The sequence below is a fragment of the Planococcus citri genome, chromosome 4 (genome assembly GCF_950023065.1).
Source record: "Planococcus citri chromosome 4, ihPlaCitr1.1, whole genome shotgun sequence".
Taxonomy (NCBI): Eukaryota; Metazoa; Arthropoda; class Insecta; order Hemiptera; family Pseudococcidae; genus Planococcus; species Planococcus citri.
The window spans coordinates 62,203,178-62,227,417 of NC_088680.1; the positions used below are offsets into that span (position 1 = coordinate 62,203,178).

Sequence of the window (24,240 nt, forward strand, 5' to 3'; positions counted from 1 at the left end):
ACCTCCATTGTGTAATGTTATTGATGTATTTCTCTTTCTGAAAACGCACATATTTTTTTGTGATTTTATCATTTCTCTCGAACCAATGAGTAACTTTTATGTGATTCGTTTCAATTATCTATCGTGCATTTATTTTTTCTACTTAATTTTAATTTTTTTGTTTTTTAAAAATCATTTTTTTCTCCCTTTTTTATTTTACGTATTTATTTCCGAACACTATTATTTCTTCTTCGAAGAATTTTCTCTTTTTTTTACTTTACGACATCTGTAAACAGTATTGTAATTTTTCTTTAGTTTACTTTCTCTCTTTCTCTGTCTCTCTGATCTTTTTTCCTTTATTTCTTTTCATTTTTTTTTTAACTAATAAAAATGTTTCAACGTCGATTTTATTTTAATGTTGCAGTTAGAAATACGTATCGTGAACGCATCAAATATCAATATAGTAATCGAATGTTTCCCTTTTCAAGAATACAGTACGATTGTCAGCGTTTGAAAATTCTCTAATCAGTCTAGAGGTCGCATTACCTCGTACGAGTTGTGCGACTCGTGTGAATGTGAGAGACGAAGAAGGTATTCGATATTGGAATAAAATAATGAAGTTAATCGCGTTACGCAATGCGCTGAGAATAGCTTCTTCGCTCGTATAGTTACGACGCCGGTACGCACATAAAAGGTTATACATGTTAAGTGTCTGTATTGTTTTAAATTCGGTTGATTTTATTTTCGTAAGGATCCCGCCGACGGAGATAATTCCTCCATAAAAATGATTTACAATTGGAGCTCTTCACTTTCAACGGTGAGTAGAAATCAGAAATCGTAACCAGATCATCGTACTTCTCAGATCAACTAAAATAATAATCGATTATGTGTAGGTTTTTAAGATATGGATTGGAAGATTTGGTTTATGATTCTATTCGCCTTTGTACAAATCGAACAGTTATCCTCCTCGAAGTAAGGTTCAACTCAAACCGAACATTTTTTTCACATTAACCAGCTTGAGAGTAAATTAGAAAATGCCTAGTTCACCTCATCGACCTATGTACCTATAAATTAACCTGGTCCTTTTTACTCGTATGGCTAATGCACAAATGATACCTAGGTAACTTTTGCGAAAAATACGAGTATATTCTGCCAAGTAGAGATATCTCTATACGTAACATAAAATTTTTTTTAATAATATCTCGTATATACCTGTATGTATAATCCGCCTAAAATATCATGTTAATAAGATTTTCACTCTTTTTCTCTATAAAGAAGCCATATTAATGCATAGCGTGAGTCATATTTACACCCTTTCGACCAAACGGAATTATCATGTTTAAATAGGCTCGCTTTATTTACATTCGTCGTGTGTATATTAAGATAGAAAATATTATTTTCCATATTGTCGCCGACGACGAGAAACGAGAAATTAATTCAAATAGGGCAACCATGTCTCCTATATTCCAGACGCGACGATGCGATGTACTGCATGTAGAAAATAAAATAGGTAGTTTCATTGTATTTCAACCTACAATTATCCAATTGCATTTATTTTTCAATGGTATATAATTATAACTTTGGATTACCATACGCACCGGGGGTTATTAAGCGCTAAATTGGGTGTTCGAAAGAAGTCATAATTTTTGAGGAAATTTGAATTTAAATGAGTATGGGTGGAATTTGAGAACTGGTAAAATACCTACCTACTTCTCATTTATGAGTTATTACTATTTCAATTTTTTTTATACACTTTGGGAGAGAATTAAGGAGAGGGAGGGGGAGGGGAGGTGAATAAGTAAACGGTTCAAGCATACGAGTAATGACACAAAAAATCGTCTAAAGTGGGTATGGGTATCCCACAACATTAAATGTAAACAAAAAGTACTTCATAAAAAATTTCAGAAATTAGACAAAGTTGAGATGAATAGATTAAAAATTAGAAAAATTTGTTGACTGAACAGCAAAAAAAAACAGCAAAGAACTTGTGAAATGTCAATAAGACAACAACTTTTAAAAATGACCTAAAAATGCACAAAATTTTTTTAAATTGTTGAAAATTTGTAAAAAATTGACCAATCATCACTGAAAAGGATTGCTCAATATAAAAAAAAGTTCGCTAAAATGTTACAAAAAACTATTTTAAAACACAAAAATGGATAAATACTATGAAAAATTGTGTTGAGTAATCAAAACCCGCGTTAAATTGATAGAAAAATCGTTCAAAATGACTTCAAAATTGAAAAACACGATTGTAATTTTCCAAAAACTGAAAAATTGGCTTAAAAAAGCATGAAATTAATTCACGATACAGGAATAGTTTGTTAAAATTACACGAAAGTAGCTGAAAAAAATAGGAAAAGTTTGATAAAATAGTATGAAATTGAGGACCGTCCTGCAAAATTCACTCACGTTTCATGGGAAAATGCCTGAAGTAAACCCAAGTCAAAACATTGCAAAAATTGTATAAAATGCAGAAAAAAATCAGTTGAAATTCAAGACAATATTACTGAATTTGAAGAAAACGAATTAAAAATTCAACAAAAAAGATAAAAAATATCAAATTGCATCAAATTTTGAAAAAATTAAGAAAAACATCCCAAAAGTTGTTCAAGACGCAAAGAAAATTTGTCACGTAGGTATACAAATCGATAAAAAAAATATGGGGAAAATGAAATTAAACTTGCAAAGAAGCACTCAAATTGCACGAATAATTTGTTTTGACTGAATAAAATGCCTGAATCAAAAATGTGATAGGATTTTTTTGATAAACTAATAAAAACAAAAACAAAAAATATATCCAAAATTTAATCAAAAAGCACAAAAAAGTTAGTCAACTCAATATAAAAATTAGCAAGATTTATCCTAGTGAAAATTGATAAATTACCCAATATAACAAAAAAAGGTGGAAAAAAAATTCGTAGGAATTTGCGAAAATTAATACAAAAGTACATAATTAAAATTTCACCAAAATGTCATCAAAATCCAAAAAAATTGACCCAGTGCACAAAAATTTTTACTGTGGCTAAAAAATCGTTCAAAATAAACTGATGTAAAAGTGCCTATATAAAAATTTCTATAAAAAGTTCAAATTAAATTTAAAATTTTAATACTTACATTGCTAAAAGAATTAAACAAAATAAAATAAAAACTGATAAAATTAAGCTAAAATGTCGTTAAGACTAAAATTGCTCAAAATACTTGAAAGTTCATCAAAATTCTGGAAAAAAAAACACTGCAATTCGACAACGAAAATTGCCAGAAATTATGTAAAAATTTCGTGAAATGTTGCTATAAAAGTGTAAGAAGTTGAAAACAGTTATTGAAATCAACATAAAAATAGCTACATTGTTGAAAATTGTTTAAAGAATATGAAAAAATTGTGAAAATAAAACCTCAACGATTTAAAAATTGTTCAGATTTTGCAGAAAATGTGCTCAAAATAGACAACAAAATATGTTTAAAAAAAACATTTTAAAATTGATCAAAATGCCGGAAAACAAGTATTAAAATTAATCGAAAAAATTGCAAAAATAATAATTCAAGTGACACTTTATTGTATACACAAGTATTTTGTCGAAAAATTGTTCAAAATCACATGTCAAAAAATGCTCAAATTTGAGCTAAAATGTGAAAACTTGTGGATATCGCCCAAAATAGGTACATAAAAATTACTTCGACAGTATTTTTTTTTAAATAGCTGAATCGGTGGATATAAAATTCAATGTAAATTTTATGCAAGAATAAAGAAAATATTATTGTACAACTGAAAAAGTGCAAGACAAAGAAAAATTTGTTCATGGGTACCTATTTTCATTTTATTTCAAAGGTACATATTTTAGTCTACCGAGTATTTTTCTCTGAATATTTATTGAAAATTGAGTGAAAAATACTCGTTAGACTAAATTACTTTTGAAATAAAATGAATATAATTATAAAAAATTTGCTCAAAAATTGATAACGTGATCAAAAGATGGTTCGAAAATAAGTTAAAATTGATAAAATATTTAAATTGTCAACAGTTTACTAAAACTGGCTCAAGTTGCTCAAAAAATGTAAAAAAAAACAAAACTTTGAAAAAAAAATTGCGGATAGGTAAGTGGTCACTCGACCTAAAAATTACTCAAAGCGATTTAAAATTGACCAAATTTGGCTAAAATTTAGTTGAAAATTTAAAATATTTTTTTAAAAGGATTGAAATGCATGAAAACTTTACAAAAATTACATATCTAAAGTTGATGAAGTGTGTACCAGTTAAAAAATGACAAAAACACCTCAAATTATTTCATACTAAAAAGCGTTTCAAAAACTACTCAAAATCGATACTCGTATTTATTTTATACATATAAATAGCTGAAACATTTCAATAACAAATGAAAATGCCATGAAATATTTCAAAATCTCTTCAAGTTCAACAAAAGAAGCGACCAAAGAAAATTTAAAATTGTGCAAAAACTGAGAAATATTTTTCGAAAAAGTTATGCTACATTTATCATCAGAATTACTAGAAAAAAATTAAAATGGTTTCAAAAATAAAATGTTGATAATACTGTATCATAAAAAATTGAGTAAAAATCTGAAATATTACTCAAAAGTTGCACAAAAAAATATGTTACTCGACTGTAAATTGTTCAAATTCATAAACTACCTACTCGTAAGTATATGGCTCAAATTTTGTTCTGAACTGGCAATAATTCATCAATACTGTCGAAAAAGTTGATCGAACTCAGAGAAAAAATTTCTGATAGTACTCAAAATTGATAAAATATCGAAAATCTCACAAAAATAACTCACATTGCACTTAAAATTGCTCAAAATAAAAATAAAATATTGGCGAAGTTCAGCTAAAATATTGTAAAAATTTATATTTAAATTCCAAAACATTTGAAAATTGCTTCAAATCCAAAAAATCGCTCAATTAAGTTACATTTCTAAGAGAAAATGATTATTGAATCTGATCAGATCTGTTCGGACCCCGATTTTTCCCATATTCAATTTGATCTGACCGGATCAGATTTTTTTTTGTTAAAATCTTTATTGATTATTTGGGAGCACAAAGTTGGTTAGGGGGGGGGGGGTTCATACCCGATTTGTGCTGTCCTCATAAGACCCGAGTGACGGAGACCTGATAGGATCTGACCAAAAATGGATAGATCTGATAGTTCACCTTTCAAAATTGACAAAAATATCTCAGAATTCTCAAAAATTCTCGTGAAAAATTTGGCAAAATTTGCTCAAGATGCATGAAACTTTCAAAATCGTTGCATAACTCTTTTAAAAAGATATTAATTAAAACTGATAAACTATTATCAAAATTTCAAAAAATTCCGCAAAAATGGCTCAATATGGAAGATAAGTTTGGTCAAAAAACAATGAAAATCGTAAATAACAATTTTAGGAAAATTAGTAAAAAATAACGGATGTTACAAAATTGTAAAAGTGGGCGAAAAAATTTACAAAAATGCATGCTCAGAATGAAAGTTGCAGCAAAATTGCGTAAAAACCGATTTAAAACTCATCAAAATAACTTGCAAAGAACTAGAAAATCATAAAAAATAACAAAATAATTACTCAATTTAGGAATTAGGACATCTTTTCCCTTGAAAATTGGCCACAATTCATGAAAACTGTCGCAAAAGTGAATTTTTTATCATAACATGTCATTTTATAAACTTTGGCTAACTTTCAGTAGGAAAATTTTTTTGGAAATGATTTTTCAGAATTCGAATCCTTTCAACTTTTCAAAAATCTAAAATTGTTCACGAAAGCGTAACTCAGTCCCTTCAAATCTCAGAGCAAGCAAACATGTATACGAGTACTTGTACTCAGGCTGGGTTGCCTAAATTACCAGAGAAATGGGCTTATCTTGTGACGGGACAGGACGGGACGGACACCCTGTATGATTGGCTCTCAAATTATCCACAACCTGAGACACTGAATTGTTTCCAATTCCAACCTCAAAATTGTCAACGATACTCGTCATTATAGGTCTTTTTAAAACTTACAGCTCACCCCTTCAATGAAATGTAGTACTCGAATAGGGGGGGGAGTTGATGAATGATTTATGAAAATGTCTCTCAGAAGTTTTCGCAGAACTAACCCGATCCTACCTACTTACATTATCTTCACTTTACTCATGCACGTATATATTAAATAATGATGTAGGTATATTTTTTTGTATAGTTTTCTTACCACTTCTGAGATTCGTTCACGTAGATAATCTCGACCCATCCGTAATTTCACTCCGACACACGTATACTTCTGCACCATTTGATCCAAAAATTGATCACATAAGTGGAACATTTCACCTACACAAAAATACATCAATCGATATAAGGACAAAAGAATATCAACACATTACACCTACTCGTATAATATGCTTCCTTCGGGGGAATCTTTGTAAAATGCAACAAACCATCACTTATGTACACACGTTACTTATGGTTAATGAGAAACAATACCTAATTCTGCACACACAACCATCAGAATAAAACTACGATATTTTTTTAGGAGCTGTATCGAAAACGTAGGCAAACCTCGTCGATATAAACGAACAAATTTAGTGAAACCTCCATTCATGCGTTATCGGCCACAATTTTCTAAATGCCGAATGTCTTCCGATTGCGATCGTTTTCATAAACATTTACTTTTAGTGACAGATTCGATTTACGAAGATTTACTAAGACAGTGCTCTTTGACGATATTTTTACAAGATGTAATCGATTTAAAAGAACACTTGTCTCGTGTACCGGCCAACACGGCTATAATCATTGTTCACACCAAGCATCGCCATAAAAGCATTTATTTCGATATTATTAACGTAATGATTACACGTTTGGGTAACGTTTCTTTGTACGTCGATAATCAAAGTCAGTTTAACGAGGTGGTCAGCAAATGCGATCGTTTCGAGACCACTTGTACTAATTTGTTAAGTCTCGCTCCCGTCGTCGAACAAAACAAGAACTGGATAAACACTCAGGCTATTTCTTCGTCCGTGCTAGACCTATACGATTCACGGTGGTTACCAATCAATACCATCGCTCCGATAAATAATAAACGTTATTCGACTTCTGGTGACTTTCAAATGCAACTACTTGCATTAACATTGTGCACCCGGAATCGAAGACACAACATATTTTACGAAGTTTCCCCCAAAAGGACGAGTTTCGTGTGAGTAATTCGTTTATTTATACTTATACCTATTTGCACCACATTTAATTTATCAATGTACCTATACTATCGATTTCAAATCGAATTCTTTTCGATCGATTTTATACACCTAATCGGATATCGATTTGCATTTTATTCGCAGTTACGATGAAACTCCTCCAGGTGAATTTGAAAAGGATCACAGTGATATGGACTACGACGGCGATCTGAATCCGAAAGAATCGAGTTTAGCTATCGAAGATATACTGCCTATTAATCCGAAATTTTACGATAAAAATCGACCCCCGAAAAATCGACATCAACCGACAGTCGTTTACTTTCATGTTACTGTTTTATCGTTGGATTCGATTAACGAAGAATCGATGGTAGGTCTAAATACAAAATTATTCTGCTTCTGATAGGCTCCAATTGTCCTCACCTACCTATTTATTGTACTGTTGATTTTCAGACTTATGTCGCGGATATATTTCTTGCTCAAAGCTGGAGAGATCAGCGGCTGAGATTGCCCGAAAGTATGGACGAATATCGCATACTGAATGTGGACTGGCTTCATTACATATGGAAACCGGATTCGTTTTTCAAAAATGCCAAACATGTTACATTTCACGAAATCAGCGTGCCCAATCATTATCTTTGGTTATATCACGACAAAACATTGCTCTATATGTCAAAGTAGGTCTAAGTATAGATGAACTATTTAAAAAAAAAAAATAAGAAATTGAATAATACGTCATGACCTCAAAATATTTCACCTCCAACTCAATTCTTACTTTCAAGTCAAAAAAAAAAAAAAACAACACTAAACAACTCAATTTTTCGAAAAAAAGTAATTTTAGTAAACAAAGCCTCGCGAGGGCATAGGTTGTTGTCGCTAGAGGTAGTCTCTAGGTAGTAGCTCGGATCATCAAGAGGAGCCAGTCCCCGAGGACAGATGAGAAGGCGAAGACAACACCAGGGGTATTCTGCGCGTCCACGTCGTGCGGGGTGGTAACATGTTGCTGTTCGATGGACTCGGAATCGATAAACATGGCCAAAGCAGAATTCTCCAGTTGGTGGAACGACGGGGAGGAGTGGCAAGCTGAAGGCCAAACCTCTACATAAATACCGGATTACAAACAAGAATGCATAACAGCTGCAGAACACCAACAACTCACTTGTTCCAGCCCCAGGGAAGCTCAAGGGCTTCAGAGTGAGAAGGCGAATACCAGCGCCTAAAAACTGGCACATTCAGCTAAGGGAGCAAACCCCAACAGAAAACCATGGTGGAAGGCAACGGGAAACCAACACCATTATATCTCCCTAGAATTATATGGACATCAATTCAGCAATGGCCCTAAGTCTCCGTCAGGCTGATCCTCATCCGCCAAGGCAGCCGGATAGGGTGCTAAGAATACGCGGAGTTAAAACAAGGTGGAACAACATCAACATCGCAACCTGGAACGTACGAACCTTGTATAAAATTGGACAACTTGCCAATGTAATCAAGGAAGCCAGGAGATTAAAAATCGACGTATTAGGAATAAGCGAGACCCGATGGACTGGAAATGGCAGAAACCGGGTAGATAAGGATTACGAAATGATCTACGCTGGAAAAGACACACACGAACTAGGTGTGGGTATATTAATACATACCAGAATCAGCGATAAAATCAGTGCCATAATTCCAAAATCAGAGAGGATAATATTTGTGAAATTGGAGGTCAAGCCAAAACCAATCGTGATAATCCAAGTTTATGCGCCAACAGCAGAAAGCAGTACAGCAGAAATCAATAACTTCTACAATGACCTAGAAGAAGTAATGAATTGCTCAAAAAACAATGATGTTGTGTTTTTGATGGGAGACTTCAATGCCAAAGTCGGGAATGATCATGGTAGCCAAGTGGCAGGGAAGCACGCACTTGGAGAGCAGAATGAAAGAGGAGAAATGCTCGTAGAGCTCGCAGAAAGACACGATCTAATAATATGCAATACCTGGTTCAAACAACATGCAAGAAGATTATACACATGGGTCAGTCCTGGAGATCGAGCCAGAAACCAGATAGACTACATTCTTGTAAAAAGAAGATTCAAGAACATGGTGAAGAACTGTCATACATATCCTGGTGCTGACTGCAACACTGACCATAAGCTACTGGCTGCAAAATGCCAGATAGTCATGAAGAGCCAGAAGAAGAGCAAAGAACAATACCAACAACTTGACATTGCAAAGATCAAATCAAAGCATGTGCAGAAGAAATTCCAAGAAGAACTGGAAAAACAAAAGGAAGACAAGTTGGAAGAAGAACAAGGTATTGAAGAGAAGTGGCAAGAATGGAAGCGAAAGGTTAAAAAAGCAGCAGAAAAGTCTATTCCACTCAAAGATAAAAGAAAACACAAACCATGGATAACTCAAGAGATACTGGATCTGATGGAAGAACGAAGGAATGCAAACAGACCAAGTAGTGAATACACAGAACTAAATCACAAGATCATGGGAATGTGCAGAATGGCCAAAAATGAATGGTATGAGGAGAAGTGTCGAGAAGTAGAAGAACTGGAGAAAAGACACAACTCTAGAGAAATGCATACCAAAGTGAAGCAGATGATGGCTGCCCATAAGAAAAGGAGAAGTGGAATAGCATACATGCGAAGAAAAGACGGAAAGTATTGTGTTAACAATCAAGAAACAGAAGAGGTCTGGATCAGCTACATACAGGAACTGTATGGAGATGACACACGTCCGGCTCAAATGGAAGTTTCATCCACAGAGGAGGCACCACGAATCGAAATGTGGGAGCTGAGAAATGCGGTGAAGAGAGCCAGAAACCACAAAGCAGTGGGGGAAGATCTCATACCAGTAGACTTGATTAAACATCTAACACCTGAGTACGAAAAAGAACTGCTGAAGATGATAAATGAGATATACGATGAAGGTACACTGCCTAAGGACTTCAAAGCAGTAAATTTTGTACCAATACCGAAGAAAAATAACTCGCAAAAATGCTCTGAATATAGAACCATCGCATTAATGAGCCATGCTCTAAAGCTACTACTATCCATCATAAATGCCAGAATTGAAAAGAAGATAGACGAAAATCTAAGCGAAACACAATATGGCTTTGTAGCAAAAAAAGGGACGAGAGATGCAATTGCCCTGCTGAAAGTGATCATCCAAAGAGCACTGAATGCAAACAGGGAAATTATTGCTTGCTTCGTCGACTATGAAAAAGCATTTGATCGTGTCAACCATGAGAGGATGCTGGAGATCCTGAAGAAATACAATATCGATGACAAAGACCTGCGGATAATCAAGAACTTGTACTGGGAGCAGAGCGCAAATATCAAGTTTGGAACTGAGTACTCGGAGAATAGATGTGGTATAAAGAGAGGCGTGAGACAAGGATGCCCCCTCTCACCTAGGCTGTTCAACGTGTACGCAGAAGAAATAATGAGAGAAGCGCGAATCAAACAAATGGGATTCAAGATCAACGGCAAGAGAATAAATGAAATAAGCTACGCAGACGACAAAGTGATCCTTGCTGAAACAGAAGCGCAGATGCAGAAAATGATCAACCAAATCAACAGTGCTGGATTAAAATATGGAATGAAGATAAATGCAGGCAAGACCAAGGTGATGAGATTTACAAAAGGAGACTTCAAGGAGGTCAAAATCAACATCGGAACTCAAGAAATTGAAAATGTAAATCAGTTCAGATACCTTGGAGCACTGATAAATAATGATGGTAGAGATCATAAAGAAATTAAATCACGGATTGGAATGGCAAAAAGCGCCTTTAACAACCTAGCCAATGTGCTGGGAAATCGAACGATGAGTCTAGCTCTGAGAAAGAGAATTATGCGATGCTACGTATGGACCGTTCTGAAGTATTCCTGTGAAACATGGACCATGAGTGCAGAATGCGAGAAGAAAGTATCTGCTTTTGAGATGTGGTGCTATCGAAGGCTACTACGGATCTCATGGAAGGACTTCATCACCAACCAGGAAGTATTAGCAAGAATAGGAGAGGAGCGGAAAGTCGTAGTAGAAGATATAAAGAACAGAAAGCTAAAGTATCTAGCTCATAAAATACGAGAAAACGGTATTTTCATGCTAGCGGTACAGGGGAAAATTCAAGGAAGAACTACAAGAGGGAGGAAACGATCGGAGATGTTAACAACAAACTCACCGGCCAACTCTCCCTGTAAGACCCTGAAAGAAACTATCAGATACGCTAGAAACCGGCTGATATAGATGGAAGTATACGCTATCTCCTGTAAAGGAGCGCGACTACGACGACGACGAGTAAACAAAAAAGCTCAGAAAAGTAACCACAATGTGAGCAAAAAAGTACAAAACGTGAGCAAAACATTAAAAAAAAAACAGAACATCACAAATTAAAATATTCAGGTCTTTAATTTGAAAAGTTGAACTTCGTATTTTGCAACATTTTGATTAAAAAAAAAAAAAACAAGATTTTCTAACACTTTTCATCATAGAAATGAGAGTTTTTGCGATTTCTGTTTTTTTAGTCAATGCTTTCGGGCAAAATGTGGGACTTTGACGATTTTTGCAAAAGGAAGAGGAGCTTTTTTACAATTTCTATAAAAACATCGAGACTACTCAAAAATATTTAAAATTTTGCCAAAAAAGAAAAATTTTTATCAATTTTTTTATTCATTTATTCATTTTATTTCAAGAGCCATTTACAGAAACTTAGGTTAGAAGAAGCAAAAAATTTAAGAACATGTTTGCCTTTCAAGGCTTCGATAATTTTTGCCAAAAAAGGAAGACTTTTGGGTAATTTTTGGAAAAAAATTGAGATTTTTTTGTCAATTTTCGACAAAAAGCAATTTATCTCAAAAAACAGGACTTTTTGGAAATTATTGCTAGAAAATGATTCTCGTAATTTTTTTCAAAAAAGTAATTCGTTTCGGTAATTTTTGGCAAATAACAGAAACATTCGAGCAATTTTTGAGGAAAAAATTCACACTTTGTAATTTTTTGCAAAAAAGCAACTATTTTCAGCGAGAAACGAGACTATTTTTTTTTTAGTATTTTTCACCAAATTATTCACTTATTGATATAATCACAATTTTTTTGAATTGCTTGAAAAGTAATCGATTACGAGCTCTGATTGAATAAAAAAATGATCACTCTAATGAACTACCCATATGCTTTCACCAGTAAAAAAATGTACATCACGTTCACGTCTTTTATTTACAAATACACCCCTTCCCCCCTCCCATTCATCTATTCGAAACCAGTTTGTTCTGTTCGAGGTACCTAATAATTCGCCTTCAAAGTCCACAAGTGTGAATTGATTTGCCGATTATAGAAAATGAAGGGGCAAACAAGCACTGTGCTCATTTTTTAAAAATTTCTTCATTACCTAAGTTCTATAATATTTTGCGTTGAAAAATCTGACTAAGTAATTCTTTCAGATTTTAGGGACGAAAAAAAACGAACACAAAAAGTAAATTGTTTGTTAATAGGTATGTATTGAGACTGTTATCTTTTGAAAAACCGAATACTTTTCACCTTGTGAAGAAAATATTCCAATCCAACTAACAGAAATATTCTTGACACGATCAAATATTAAATTTCAATGTCTGAATTGTTTTTTTTTTTTATTCAAAAAAGGGCCCAAATGGAATTCAATACTCACAGATTCGAAATGATCGTTTTTGAGACCCATCAACTCCTGTGATCAAATAAAGAACAATTTTTCGAAAGATCTACGTATTCAAATCTGTGAGCAATGTATTTTTATATTTCTAAAAAAAAAAAAAAAAAAAAAAAAAAATATTAAAAAGACACTGGAGACACTAGAATATTTTTAACCGCCCAAGTAGATACTAAATAAACCTAATTCAAAATTTCAGCTTTTTCAATTTTTCCAAATTTCGATTGTTTTAATGAAAATGAAGAAATGTGCCCACAAAAAGAAACTAAATTTTCAAAGACTCACCGTAAATCGAAAAATTAAATTAAGCAGCTTTTGTACTCCGGTGATTACTTTTTTTTATATTAGAAAAATAAAAATAAAAAAACACCGTGGGAAGAGAACAGATCTGTAATCAGACTACTGATCTACAAAAAATCTATTTAAAACTGCTAAAAACTTACGAAATATCATAAAAATTCAAAAAATCTCACACAAAACAGCATAAAACGTCATTAAAATTAGTTTAAAAAACATAAAAACACATAAAAAGCGCCAAAATCATTAAAAAATTACCCCAATCTCCCACCCAAAAATAAAATTTCAGAAAAATTTGACAAAATTTAAAGAAAAAATTGTTCTGAATATAATAAAAACATGTTGAAAATTACATAAAACTGGCTACATCGATAATTTTAGCACTTTATGCAAGTTTTATTAAAATTAGCCCAGTTTGATCAGTTTTCAACGATTTTAACGATTTTTAAAAAAATTATTAAGCATGAAAAATTTGCTCAACTTTTATCAGTTATGAAGTTTCTGCAAAATTTGTCAAAATTTTCAGGAAACGCGATAACAACATACTGAAAATAACATAAAAACAATAAATTCGTTTTTGAGACGTTTGTAAGAAAAAAAAACAAATATTTTGTAATTTGTCAGTTTTAAATTCATAGGGCCTTTTTCAACAAAAAAATGTGGATCTGTAGAGCAGTCCAGTTTTCAGGAAAAAAAAATGCTCGCTGGTCTTACAAAAAGCATAAAAGTGGAGATTCTAATGTTTGGGGGGGGGGGGGTGTTACCAATTTCATTTAAAAAAATTCCTCAAAACCTGAAATGTGTGATTGAGAGGGTCGTTTTTGATATTAAATAAATTTTTGGGCCCAAATTTTAAAAAAAAATTGTTTTTTCACCGAAAAAAAAAGGTTTTATTTCGTTTTCACGGTTCTGTTTTGAAATGTGCAATTTTTACTTTTGAGCAGCAACAACTCAGGGAATCTTCAACCTACGTATATCAAATATCATCCTTATCTTTTAACTACCACAGCTTTTTTTTTTTAAATAATACAACTTCTGCAACAATTTTTGAAACCCCCTTCTCATCCCACCCCCTGAATGATCTTTTCACCACTTCCACGAGACTCACGAGACTCACGATTTTCCATTCGGGACGCTAAAATTGTATGAAACAGCTGCTCCATGGATCACCAGCATGCACTGTCAAAAAAAATTCAGCAGAATCGGTGATTAAAGGATCGAGAAGTTTCCTTGTCAGATTCAATCACAGCTTCTTTAATTTAGAATTGGTATACTGAAATCTGAGAAATAATCAACACCTCGAATAGAACAATGTGATGCGCATACGCATGATTTACTACAAATTTTCAACTTTCTATTATATTTTGGATATAATTATTAGGACTAAGTAGTTACTTACTTACATATTTTTTTGGTCTATTAATATTATTAAAATTAATTTTTTTCATTTTGCTTATTTTAATTAGGCTGAGTTTGGTGCTCTCTTGTGCGATGAAATTTGAATCATATCCACACGATACGCAACTTTGCAGCATGATGATAGAAAGTTGTAAGTAACCTACCAATTTTCAACCACATATGTTTCAAATTAGAGCAATTCAATGAATAAGGGATAAAATTCATAAAAATTGACTACTTACATATTTCAGTATCTCATACAACGCAAGATTTAGTATTCAGATGGAACACTACAGATCCTTTAGTAGTGAATCCTTTGATAGAACTACCGCAATTAGATATAGCTCGAAATTACACTGCCGATTGCACCATCGAGTATTCTACAGGTAAAATATTTCCATTTTACACAACCTCACTAAAACAACTTCTTCATTGATGTATTTTATATTTCTGCAGGTAATTTTACATGCTTAGCAGTAGTGTTCAGTTTGAGGAGACGGCTAGGGTATCACTTATTCCATACGTACATACCGTCAGCTCTAATTGTAGTAATGTCTTGGATATCTTTTTGGATAAAGCCGGAAGCTATACCAGCTCGAGTAACATTAGGAGTTACATCTTTACTGACTTTGGGTAGGTACCTTTTGTACATACCTAAAGTAAATATAAATGTGTACCTAGTGAGTAATAAGTATACATTTTTTTTCATTTTTTCAGCCACTCAGAACACCCAATCTCAACAATCTTTGCCGCCAGTATCCTACGTAAAGGCTATTGATATATGGATGTCATCTTGTTCAATATTCGTATTCATGTCCTTGATGGAATTCGCCATAGTAAATAATTACATGGGTCCGGTTGCCACAAAAGTCATGAAAGGATATTCCGACGAAGATATGCGAATCGCAGAAGATATTAAAGTAAACAGATTATATCGCTATTTTTTTTTTCAATTTATCGACCCCCTAGAATTAAAAAAATGTTTTCTTCCAATTAGGGTTTACAGTCGAGAAACGCTAGTCCTACAAGAAGCGCTGCTCCTTCTGCAGCAGCAGGTCCTCAGTACGTGACGTTTTGTCATGGAAAAGCTGTAGCAGTGTGTATAGATAAATTTTCTAGAGTTTTTTTCCCTTTTTCATTTGTTGTATTAAATATAGCGTATTGGACTGCATTTCTATAATGTTGTAATCTCGATCTTATTTTTACGGTATTAAAGTTTTAATTTTTTATCAGCGGTAATTTTTCGTTTATTATTGTATTCGTTAAACTGACGAAGCGATTGCCTTGTAGAATTAAGAATTACATTGTTTCATCCGTAAAACATGCCCAATTTTGGCAATTTTCCCAGATTTTCCCTCTGAAAAAACGTCACCTTTGAATTTTGATATAAGCTCACATCAATAACTTTGCACCACTATTCTGCATGCTCTGCCAGCCATTTTGCCAGTTTATCACATACATCTTGTAGCAGGTGTTTAGTATAGACTTATTCCTCTGTAGTTTTTCAGGTTTGACATATCGCCTTTCTTGAACAAGGGTATTACAATTGCTGTATTGAATTCTTCATGTAGCCTTTCTTCTTGGTACATCCTATTTAGGAACTCCAGCAGCATTCTTTTAAATTCACCACTTGCGTATTTGTACAATTCTGTTGGTACATATATGAGATCTTCTCTTAGAGCTTCAATTTTAAGAGTGAAACATATTGAAAAAATTTTGCCGCCGTTTTAAACAAAAGTAAGAACCTAAAAAATTAATACTTTTGCACTTTTGAAATACATATCACCAAAATGTAGACGGACATGTGAAAAAATTTCCCCTCCGCACCGCTCAGATCTTGCACCAGGTGATCACTGATCAGGTACACTTCATTTCTCATCTGAAAAATGAATTTTCCAGTGAAAAATACCAAAGTAACAAGAATGATGCTGAAAAACAAGTTCAGTCAATATAGCGTTTTTGTTCATTTTTACGCAAATGCCAGGCGTGGGAACCTTACTTTTTGAGCCTCCCTAGAAGCTCCCAAACGACTTGAAATTCATCTGAAGTCCACTTCGTAGCGTATTGAAATTAGTTTGCAGAATGAATTTCGGCTTTCCCACTCCATTTTGATGATATTTTGTGGGAATTTAAGTTTCAAAAATCTACTGATGGCCCCAGAACTACTCAAAAACGGGTTGAAACAGTTTCCATTCGATTTATTGGCAAGTCAATTTCCCAGAGTCAGTCAATTTTGTTAAATTTTGATTTTTCCCCTCATTTTTGGCTTAAATTTAATTTTCAAAAATTCACCTAAAATCGAAAAAGGCACTTTAGCACTTGGAACTTTGACAGGTGATAAATTTTTGCCTGCTTTTTCGATCTACCTTTATACGGCTTGAAAAACTTCTTGCCAAGTCCTACGTTGGAACGCAAAATCTGCAATTTCTGCTAACCTGTCAATCAGAATGGCCGCCATTTTGTAAGTAGGGCCACTTTTTTTGTTTAGACAAGGGCTACAAATGTTCTTTAGAACTCTTCCTTTAAGAAAAAAGTTGTCCCGGACGATCGACGAAAGAGGGTGCAGTAGATCCTTAAACGGGCCCCCTGACTAACTAAGATGATAAAAATAATCTTACCTATTTTTGAATGTAGGTACATTTATTTTTTCAACTTTTGGTGAAAACTTTTTCAGACTTTATGGAATTATATGCTCCGCGAGGGCACAGGTTGTTGTCGCTAGAGGTAGTCTCTAGGTAGTAGCTCGGATCATCAAGAGGAGCCAGTCCCCCAGGACAGATGAGAAGGTGAAGACAACACCAGGGGTATTCTGCGCGTCCACGTCGTGCGGGGTGGTAACATGTTGCTGTTCGATGGATTCGGAATCGATAAACATGGCTAAAACAGAATTCTCCAGTTGGTGGAACGACGGGGAGGAGTGGCAAGTCGAAGGCCAAGCCTCTACATAAATCCGGATTACAAACAAGAATGCATAAGAGCTGCAGAACACCAACAACTCACTCCTTCCAGCCCTAGGGAAGCGCAAGAGCTTCAGAGTGAGTAGGCGAATACCAGCGCCTAAAAACTGGCAAATTCGGCTAAGGGAGTAAACCCCAACAGAAAATCATGGTGGAAGGCAACGGGAAACCAACACCATTATATTTCCCTAGAATTATATGGACATCAATTTAGCAACGGCCCTAAGTCTCCGTCAGGCTGATCCTCATCCGCCAAGGCAGCCGGATAGGGTGCTAAGAATACGCGGAGTTAAAACAAGGTGGAACAACATCAACGTCGCAACCTGGAATGTACGAACTTTGTATAAAATTGGACAACTTGCTAGTGTAATTAAAGAAGCCAGGAGATACGAGAAAACGGTATTTTCATGCTAGCGGTACAAGGGAAAATCCAAGGAAGATCGACGAGAGGGAGGAAACGATCGGAACTGTTAACAACAAACTCACCGGCCAACTCCCTCTGCAAGACCCTGAAAGAAACAATTAGATACGCTAGATACCGGCTAATATAGATGGACATATACGCTATCTCCTGTAAAGGAGCGCGACTACGACGACGACGACGGAATTATGTATTTTGGTTAGAAGTTTTTTAATTCACTTTCCATCGCAATTCAAAATTAAAAATATCACCACACACTCTTCCCATTATAATTTTCAATCAATAGACCCTGCGAATCACCTGCATTCATTTCGGCATCATTCGTGTTAATGAAATTGCATAACCAGTTTGCCGTAAATAGGTACGATATTATATGTAAGTCATTCCATATCGAACAATTCTTGCATCCTTTTTCGCAATTCCTTCTTAACATTCATTGCGTCACTCTCCAGATGGGAAAAAAACTTTCCGTACTAGTGACATCCTTTGCAACTTGAACTGAGTCGTTTTACGCCTACACATACGTAAGGTAGAAAACTTTCCATACTAGTGACTGATGCTGTTCATTCAAATTTTGAATCAGTAACGTATAGATTGATACCAAAAGAAACGGAACTAATGCAACTTATTTGCTTCATTGCATCTGTTACCTTCCTACACACATGATTTTTTCGTCAACCCACGGAATCTACGTCAGTGAAACTGTCATTCAATTTTCTCTTACGTACGTTTTTGAAAAAGAAAACCATTTCTACAACCAATATAAATACAAGCAGACAGAATCACATATTCATTCGTAACTACTTTCCTTTTCGAGTTATTCATCGCGATAGAATTAATTTTATTTTTTGAATTGTTCCAACTTCGGTGCATCGAACATAATCAACAACCAGTACACAAGGTAAGATTACAACAACTCAATTTAAAGATTTTATTTTTAACGGTTTTTTTCCTTCCCATTCTAGAATAAATTCTCAGTTTGCATTTTGAATCCGAAAATGTTCAATAGTTGGACTCTAATTTTGAAGTTTCGCTTTTTTTCGCCCAATTACCAACCCGAAGTTATTGAATTTTATACTAAAGGAAGTTAATAAACCAGTGTCTGATAGTTTCCTCAAGTGATGAAACAAAAATTGAAAAAAAAATCGAATGTGTAAAAATTTACCATTTCTACGCTATAGGGTTTTTCCAGATGTTCCATTTTTCAAAGAAATTCACCCGATCCCTGCTTTAATTTTTCGTCGTTTTTTCTTAATTTTTTTCAATTTTGAGGGGCTCTATTTAAGGAGGGCCTACATTGATTGGGAGATCGATGAAGAGGTTTTCTTTAAAAAGGAGTAATTCAGAATTCCAATACAGAGAGAGACACAGATTTGTGAATTATTTATTTCAATTTTCATTTGTGAACTACTCGTATGTATTTTGCATTGGCAAAATTTGTATTTTCCCCCTACATCAGAGAGCAAATTTTCAATCAAACCCCATCCTCTCACTCTCTCAACAAACCTCTATACATATAGTTTCGTTCTTAGAAATTGGGCCAAATTATATTTGCCTCGGGCCCGCATTGGCTCTCGACGGCTTTGGAAAGAAGTGCGAGGAAAATGGTTTCGTTCAAATTGAATATTGTCAGTTCTGAAAGTTCCCTTGTTACGACCTACATTTATAAAAATGTTGTAGTAAAATTAAGAGACTTCCACGTGTCATTTTTTTTGCTTTAATGATATTTAAATGAGTATATATCTACTTGTTCGCTCGAATCGTAATTCATCCTCATTCATATTTTATCTTTTGCTTTTACAGACAGGATAAAGAAATCACTTTCGAGTTCTTATCAATACTGGAACAAATTGCAGATCCAAGCCTATTCCGTAAGTATTGAACAGAATATTTAAACCTAATCTATTAAGTATGTATGGTAATCAACAGAACAGTTATAATCGTACGTACGTAGAACAAATCTCTAGCCAAAGTGCATTAAATGAAACTTAGTTATACTTACATGAACATTTTGCGCAGGGATGCGAACCGGAATGTTTCACCGTAACCGTAACTGGAATCCGGAAATGGCCCGAACATTTTTGGGTAAGCAAATCATTTTTACTCATCAACCTCTAACCGAAATTGAAAAATTCGGAACCGGAACCCAAATTTGAAATTTTTATTTCCCTAACCAATAATTCCTAAGAACTACTACCGCACAGGTCCTTGGCTAAATTTTTTATGAGGGGGTGAACCCCCCCCCAATGGGTTTTTGCTCGTTTTCTTCACAGGGTATGACTTTATCGAAAAAATAGTTATATACATTTGAAGCATACGTTTCCAAAACGCACTAAGTCCATTTTTTTGATTTTGAGATAAACACAAAAAACTGTGTCAGACTAGTACATCGCGTGGTTTCACATTCTACCCTAGCAAAATTGCTTTGTTTATCCTTTCCAATACTAACTCCATTTTGAAGAAAAAAAAAATCACTTTGGTGTGGCAGTAGAGCTCGTGTTATGTTGCAAACCTGTGGACTTAGTGCCGTTTGGAAACGTAATATATCCCTAGGTGAATGAAAAACGCTGAAAACTATAGTAGTTAGTGCTATTCGGAAAAGTATTATTCTCTTCCTAGAAGAGCGGAGTTGAAACTAATTTTTTTGATAATAATACTTTTTATTCTGATTGATTCATTGATTCGTTTACTCTTAAATTAACGAAAAAGAAAAAAAATCAATAAAGAAAACCATTTAGTTAAAAAATTTTGTTTAAAAAAATCAAAAAAGAAAACTATTCTTCTTTCGTCGACACCAAAATGTAAAATACAAACAAGATCGCATTGAAATAACAAAATTTTTCATCATGAATTTCTTTTTTTATGGACTTGGTGCATTTTGGAAACGTAGAAATGACACACATGGTTTTCAATCCCTCGTTTCTCATGGAAATATTCATTTTTTCTTAAAACGTGATACACCGTTGCATTCGGGAAGCAATTTTCTGATAGATGGCGTTGATATCTCAAAAATCTTAAAAATGGACTTAGTGCGTTTTGGAAACGTATGCTTCATTTAAGTTCTGTATTAAATTATTTAAAACTTCTGTCTGAAGCTTTTTTCATAGGATCAACAGGAGAGGAGATAGGAGAATCCAAGAAATAGCCTAAGAAAATTAGGGTAAAAAAGGGGTGGGGGTCGTAGAAATAGACTCGAGGACAAGCTGAATTTTGTTATACTAGCCTATTTTCATACCCTGCACACGAATCTTTGGTGCCCCCACCTGTTCCGGTGTTCCCAGTGAACTTTCCCCCAATTGTGGATTTTAGCCTGTAGTTTCAACACAAGAATAAGAGTTAGAATGATTTATATTTCTACCAGATTTGCTGACAGGTTCATCGATGTCTTTTCGGTTTTCGGATTTGTCAGAGTTAGATATGCCAGGTGTAATGGTTCTCAGTGCATTCTTATCGCAGTGGATCAAGGTGTTGTGATGGCGACGGCAGATTTTGCATGTGAACTTCTTGCACGATTTGTTGCATTTTTGTCGCATACATTGAAAACAGAGTCGCTGCTTCCTCACAAACGTATTTTGATCAACTGGTTCTAACTTCAGGAAGTCTGGGCATTTGTGCATGCAATGATCAGTGGTGTGTTTGCAATACTGGCAGAACATCGTATTAGATGACTGCGGCACTACGGCTGACATACTGATTCCTCTTTTTGGAAACTGTCCAGATGGTTGCGGATTTGCTCTCATAAGTGCATTTGCTTGAGCTTTCATGTATTCGAGGAACTTGTTGAACTTATAAAATTTGTTTTTTGAAGACAGTTCTTTCTCCCAGTAGGTTCTTACTTCTTTTGACGTTTTTGTGAGAAATAGCGATATCATTACTTGAGATACTGGATCGAGTTCATTCTCTTGTACGATACTTTGGAAAGCCTCAAAGTTCTGTTGGAAGACAGAGATCAATTGATGCAGACTTGCTTTATGTTCCATCGACAGTTGATTGTGTAGTATCGATAAGTGAGAAGCTAGTTGTTGGAACAGATCGTTGTAATGTTTGGTGATGATGCGCCAGGTACTGAGATAATTATTTTCGGCAATGTCGATGTTCTTTATAAGGTCTTTCACATCTCCTTCAAGGCAATTGTGCAGAGAGATATTTTTCTCAAGATTGGTCATATTTTCATTTTTATGCACCATCGTCGTAAAGATGTTTTGGAAGTTAATCCATGTGCCTTGTACACCATTGAATTTTGGTACATCAGATTGTGGTAATCGAATCGACAAAGTCTGCTGGTTTTGAATCTTTTTCAGCGAAGTAGGTACGATGCGCAATTAGACGATTACAAATATACTTATATATCTGCAGAAATTCAGTTTGTTCTTCCAAGTTGACGTTATTATCCAATTCACAGTCGATTGATTTTGTTTGATACTTTTCTTTTAGATTCAGAAGTTCTTTCAGTTCTTCATCAATAATTTCAGGTAGTTTGGAGAGCGGCTCGTTATCGGTTTTGATCTTTTGATCTTTTTCAGCCCGTCAAATATTATCTTACAATGACACCGATTATCATCCAAACTCCTTGTTGAACTGGTATTGGTGTCGTTGCTGTTGTCTTCATTTGTTTGGAGATGGTCTCCATTCTCAGATAATGGAGGCAAAGACATATCCGGCCCGAAGGACCAATTTGGAAATACACAAGAAAACAAAATATATAACTTTTAAGTAGTGGACGGTATTAATTTCAAAAGCATTATAAAGAGATTTTACAAATACATATTATACATTTAATTTTGCCCAGAAATATAATATTTAGGTAGTATTTTACCATAGCCCCTCAGAGGTTTTTCACTCCCCCCCCCCCATCTTTCCAAATTGCGGCCCTAACCAAAAATACGGTCTATGAAAGTTGTTCTACATCCAATTTCTCATCAGATAACCTATGTACCAACTTCATACACCCTTAAATGGTGTGGAGCATACTGTCAATCAGTTGCACATTTGGGGGGCTAAAACCCACAATTGGCGGGAACGTTCACTAGGAACAGGTCGGGACACCAAGAATCGTGTTCAGGGTATAAAAATAGGCCAGTATAACAAAATTCAGCTTGCCTTCCAGCCTTTTTCTATGCCCCCCGCCTTTTCTCCTTATTTTCTTAGGCTATTCGTTGGACTCTCCTGCCTCCTCTTCTGTTGATCCTATGAAAAAAAGCTTTAGACAAAAGTTTCAGATAATTTAATATAGAACTTGAAATGTAAATAATTATTTTTTCAATAAAATCATACCCTGGAGAGAAAACGAACAAACCCTCATTTTTCGGGGTGGGGGGCTTCAACTTCTAATAAAAAATTAGCTAGGGGTCTGTGGGGTGGTTGTTCTCAGGAATTATTTAGGGGACCATCCTTGACAATTTTTCGTCATAAAAGCTTGGGTAGCCAAAAATGTTTTCATTTTCAAAATATGATGCTAATTTACCTCCACTATTAGTATTGAGCGTGATTCTAGCCTCAAAAGTCGAGAAACTGAGTTCGACTAACTTCATTCCCAGCAAAAATGAAGATGCAAGAAAGAAAATTCAGTATGGTGTAGCTAGATTGAAAATTTCCTTAAAATATCTATCTACTGCCAAGGTAAGTTGAATTTACTTTCATAAGATTGGAATACATTATTGGAAAATATCAATTCTATTTCGTTTTACTCTACAGTAATAAAGAGGCCAAGTTGAGTACAACATAAAAATCATTGAACTATATTTTCTTCAATTGTGGTCAAAAAATGTCCACCTGTTCAAAACCTACAGCCATGTGAAACTTACATAGGTATTGACTGGCCCTTGTATGATCAAATGTGTGCCACACATTGGTTCAGATTGAAATTTAGCGCGCCAAAAATCAAAAAATTTAGTCCTTAAATAAAGCTTAAAATCATGCCAAAGTATTAAGGATAGTCTAGAACCTACATATCCAGAGTATTGAGAGTGAAAGTAGCGCTGTTGTTGCCAATGTTGCCTTATCCATGAGATAAAATATCACTACACACATGATAAAAATAGTGGTTACTTGAGCCTATTTTTAAAATGCATGTCTTTTCCAGTCATCATAAATGCAAAAGCAATAACCCAATATATCATTTTAAAGCTCAGTTTCTCTAGTTTCGCATGGTGTATGTGTTTTTTCATTTTCGTTTGATAGATGCTTCGATTTTGCAAAAAAAAGAAGAAGTACATTTTTTGAATTTTTTCTACTGATATTCTATACTGATATTCTAGTGTCAAACTATTTCCGTCCAACAGATACCAAAAAAAACTCATTGACATTTAGATGGCCCAAGTATCAGGTTTAAGACTATGCATACACTTTTTCCACC

General features: G+C 34.4%; 1 protein-coding gene and 1 long non-coding RNA gene across 4 annotated transcripts; both read left to right on the plus strand.

Moving 5' to 3' along the window:
* The first annotated feature begins 463 nt into the window (after nucleotides 1-463).
* On the plus strand, nucleotides 464-15,746 carry HisCl1 (Histamine-gated chloride channel subunit 1). Of its 3 annotated transcripts, XM_065363518.1 has the most exons (10): nucleotides 464-796; nucleotides 873-951; nucleotides 6,490-7,149; nucleotides 7,292-7,514; nucleotides 7,598-7,821; nucleotides 14,576-14,658; nucleotides 14,759-14,893; nucleotides 14,964-15,140; nucleotides 15,225-15,427; nucleotides 15,505-15,746. In XM_065363518.1, the coding sequence occupies exons 2-10, from the start codon at nucleotides 884-886 to the stop codon at nucleotides 15,685-15,687; spliced, it is 1,956 nt and encodes a 651-aa protein (XP_065219590.1). In that variant the 5' UTR covers nucleotides 464-796; nucleotides 873-883; the 3' UTR covers nucleotides 15,688-15,746. The 3 variants fall into 3 exon arrangements, with proteins under 3 accessions (XP_065219590.1, XP_065219591.1, XP_065219592.1); XM_065363519.1 differs by lacking the exon at nucleotides 6,490-7,149; XM_065363520.1 differs by lacking the exons at nucleotides 873-951; nucleotides 6,490-7,149.
* A 2,836-nt stretch (nucleotides 15,747-18,582) lies between these two features.
* LOC135844295 (uncharacterized) lies at nucleotides 18,583-23,518 on the plus strand. The gene is made up of 4 exons (XR_010558491.1): nucleotides 18,583-18,786; nucleotides 19,689-19,756; nucleotides 19,905-19,970; nucleotides 23,362-23,518. It is a non-coding gene; the product is annotated as an uncharacterized LOC135844295 (long non-coding RNA).
* The last annotated feature ends 722 nt before the right edge of the window (nucleotides 23,519-24,240 follow it).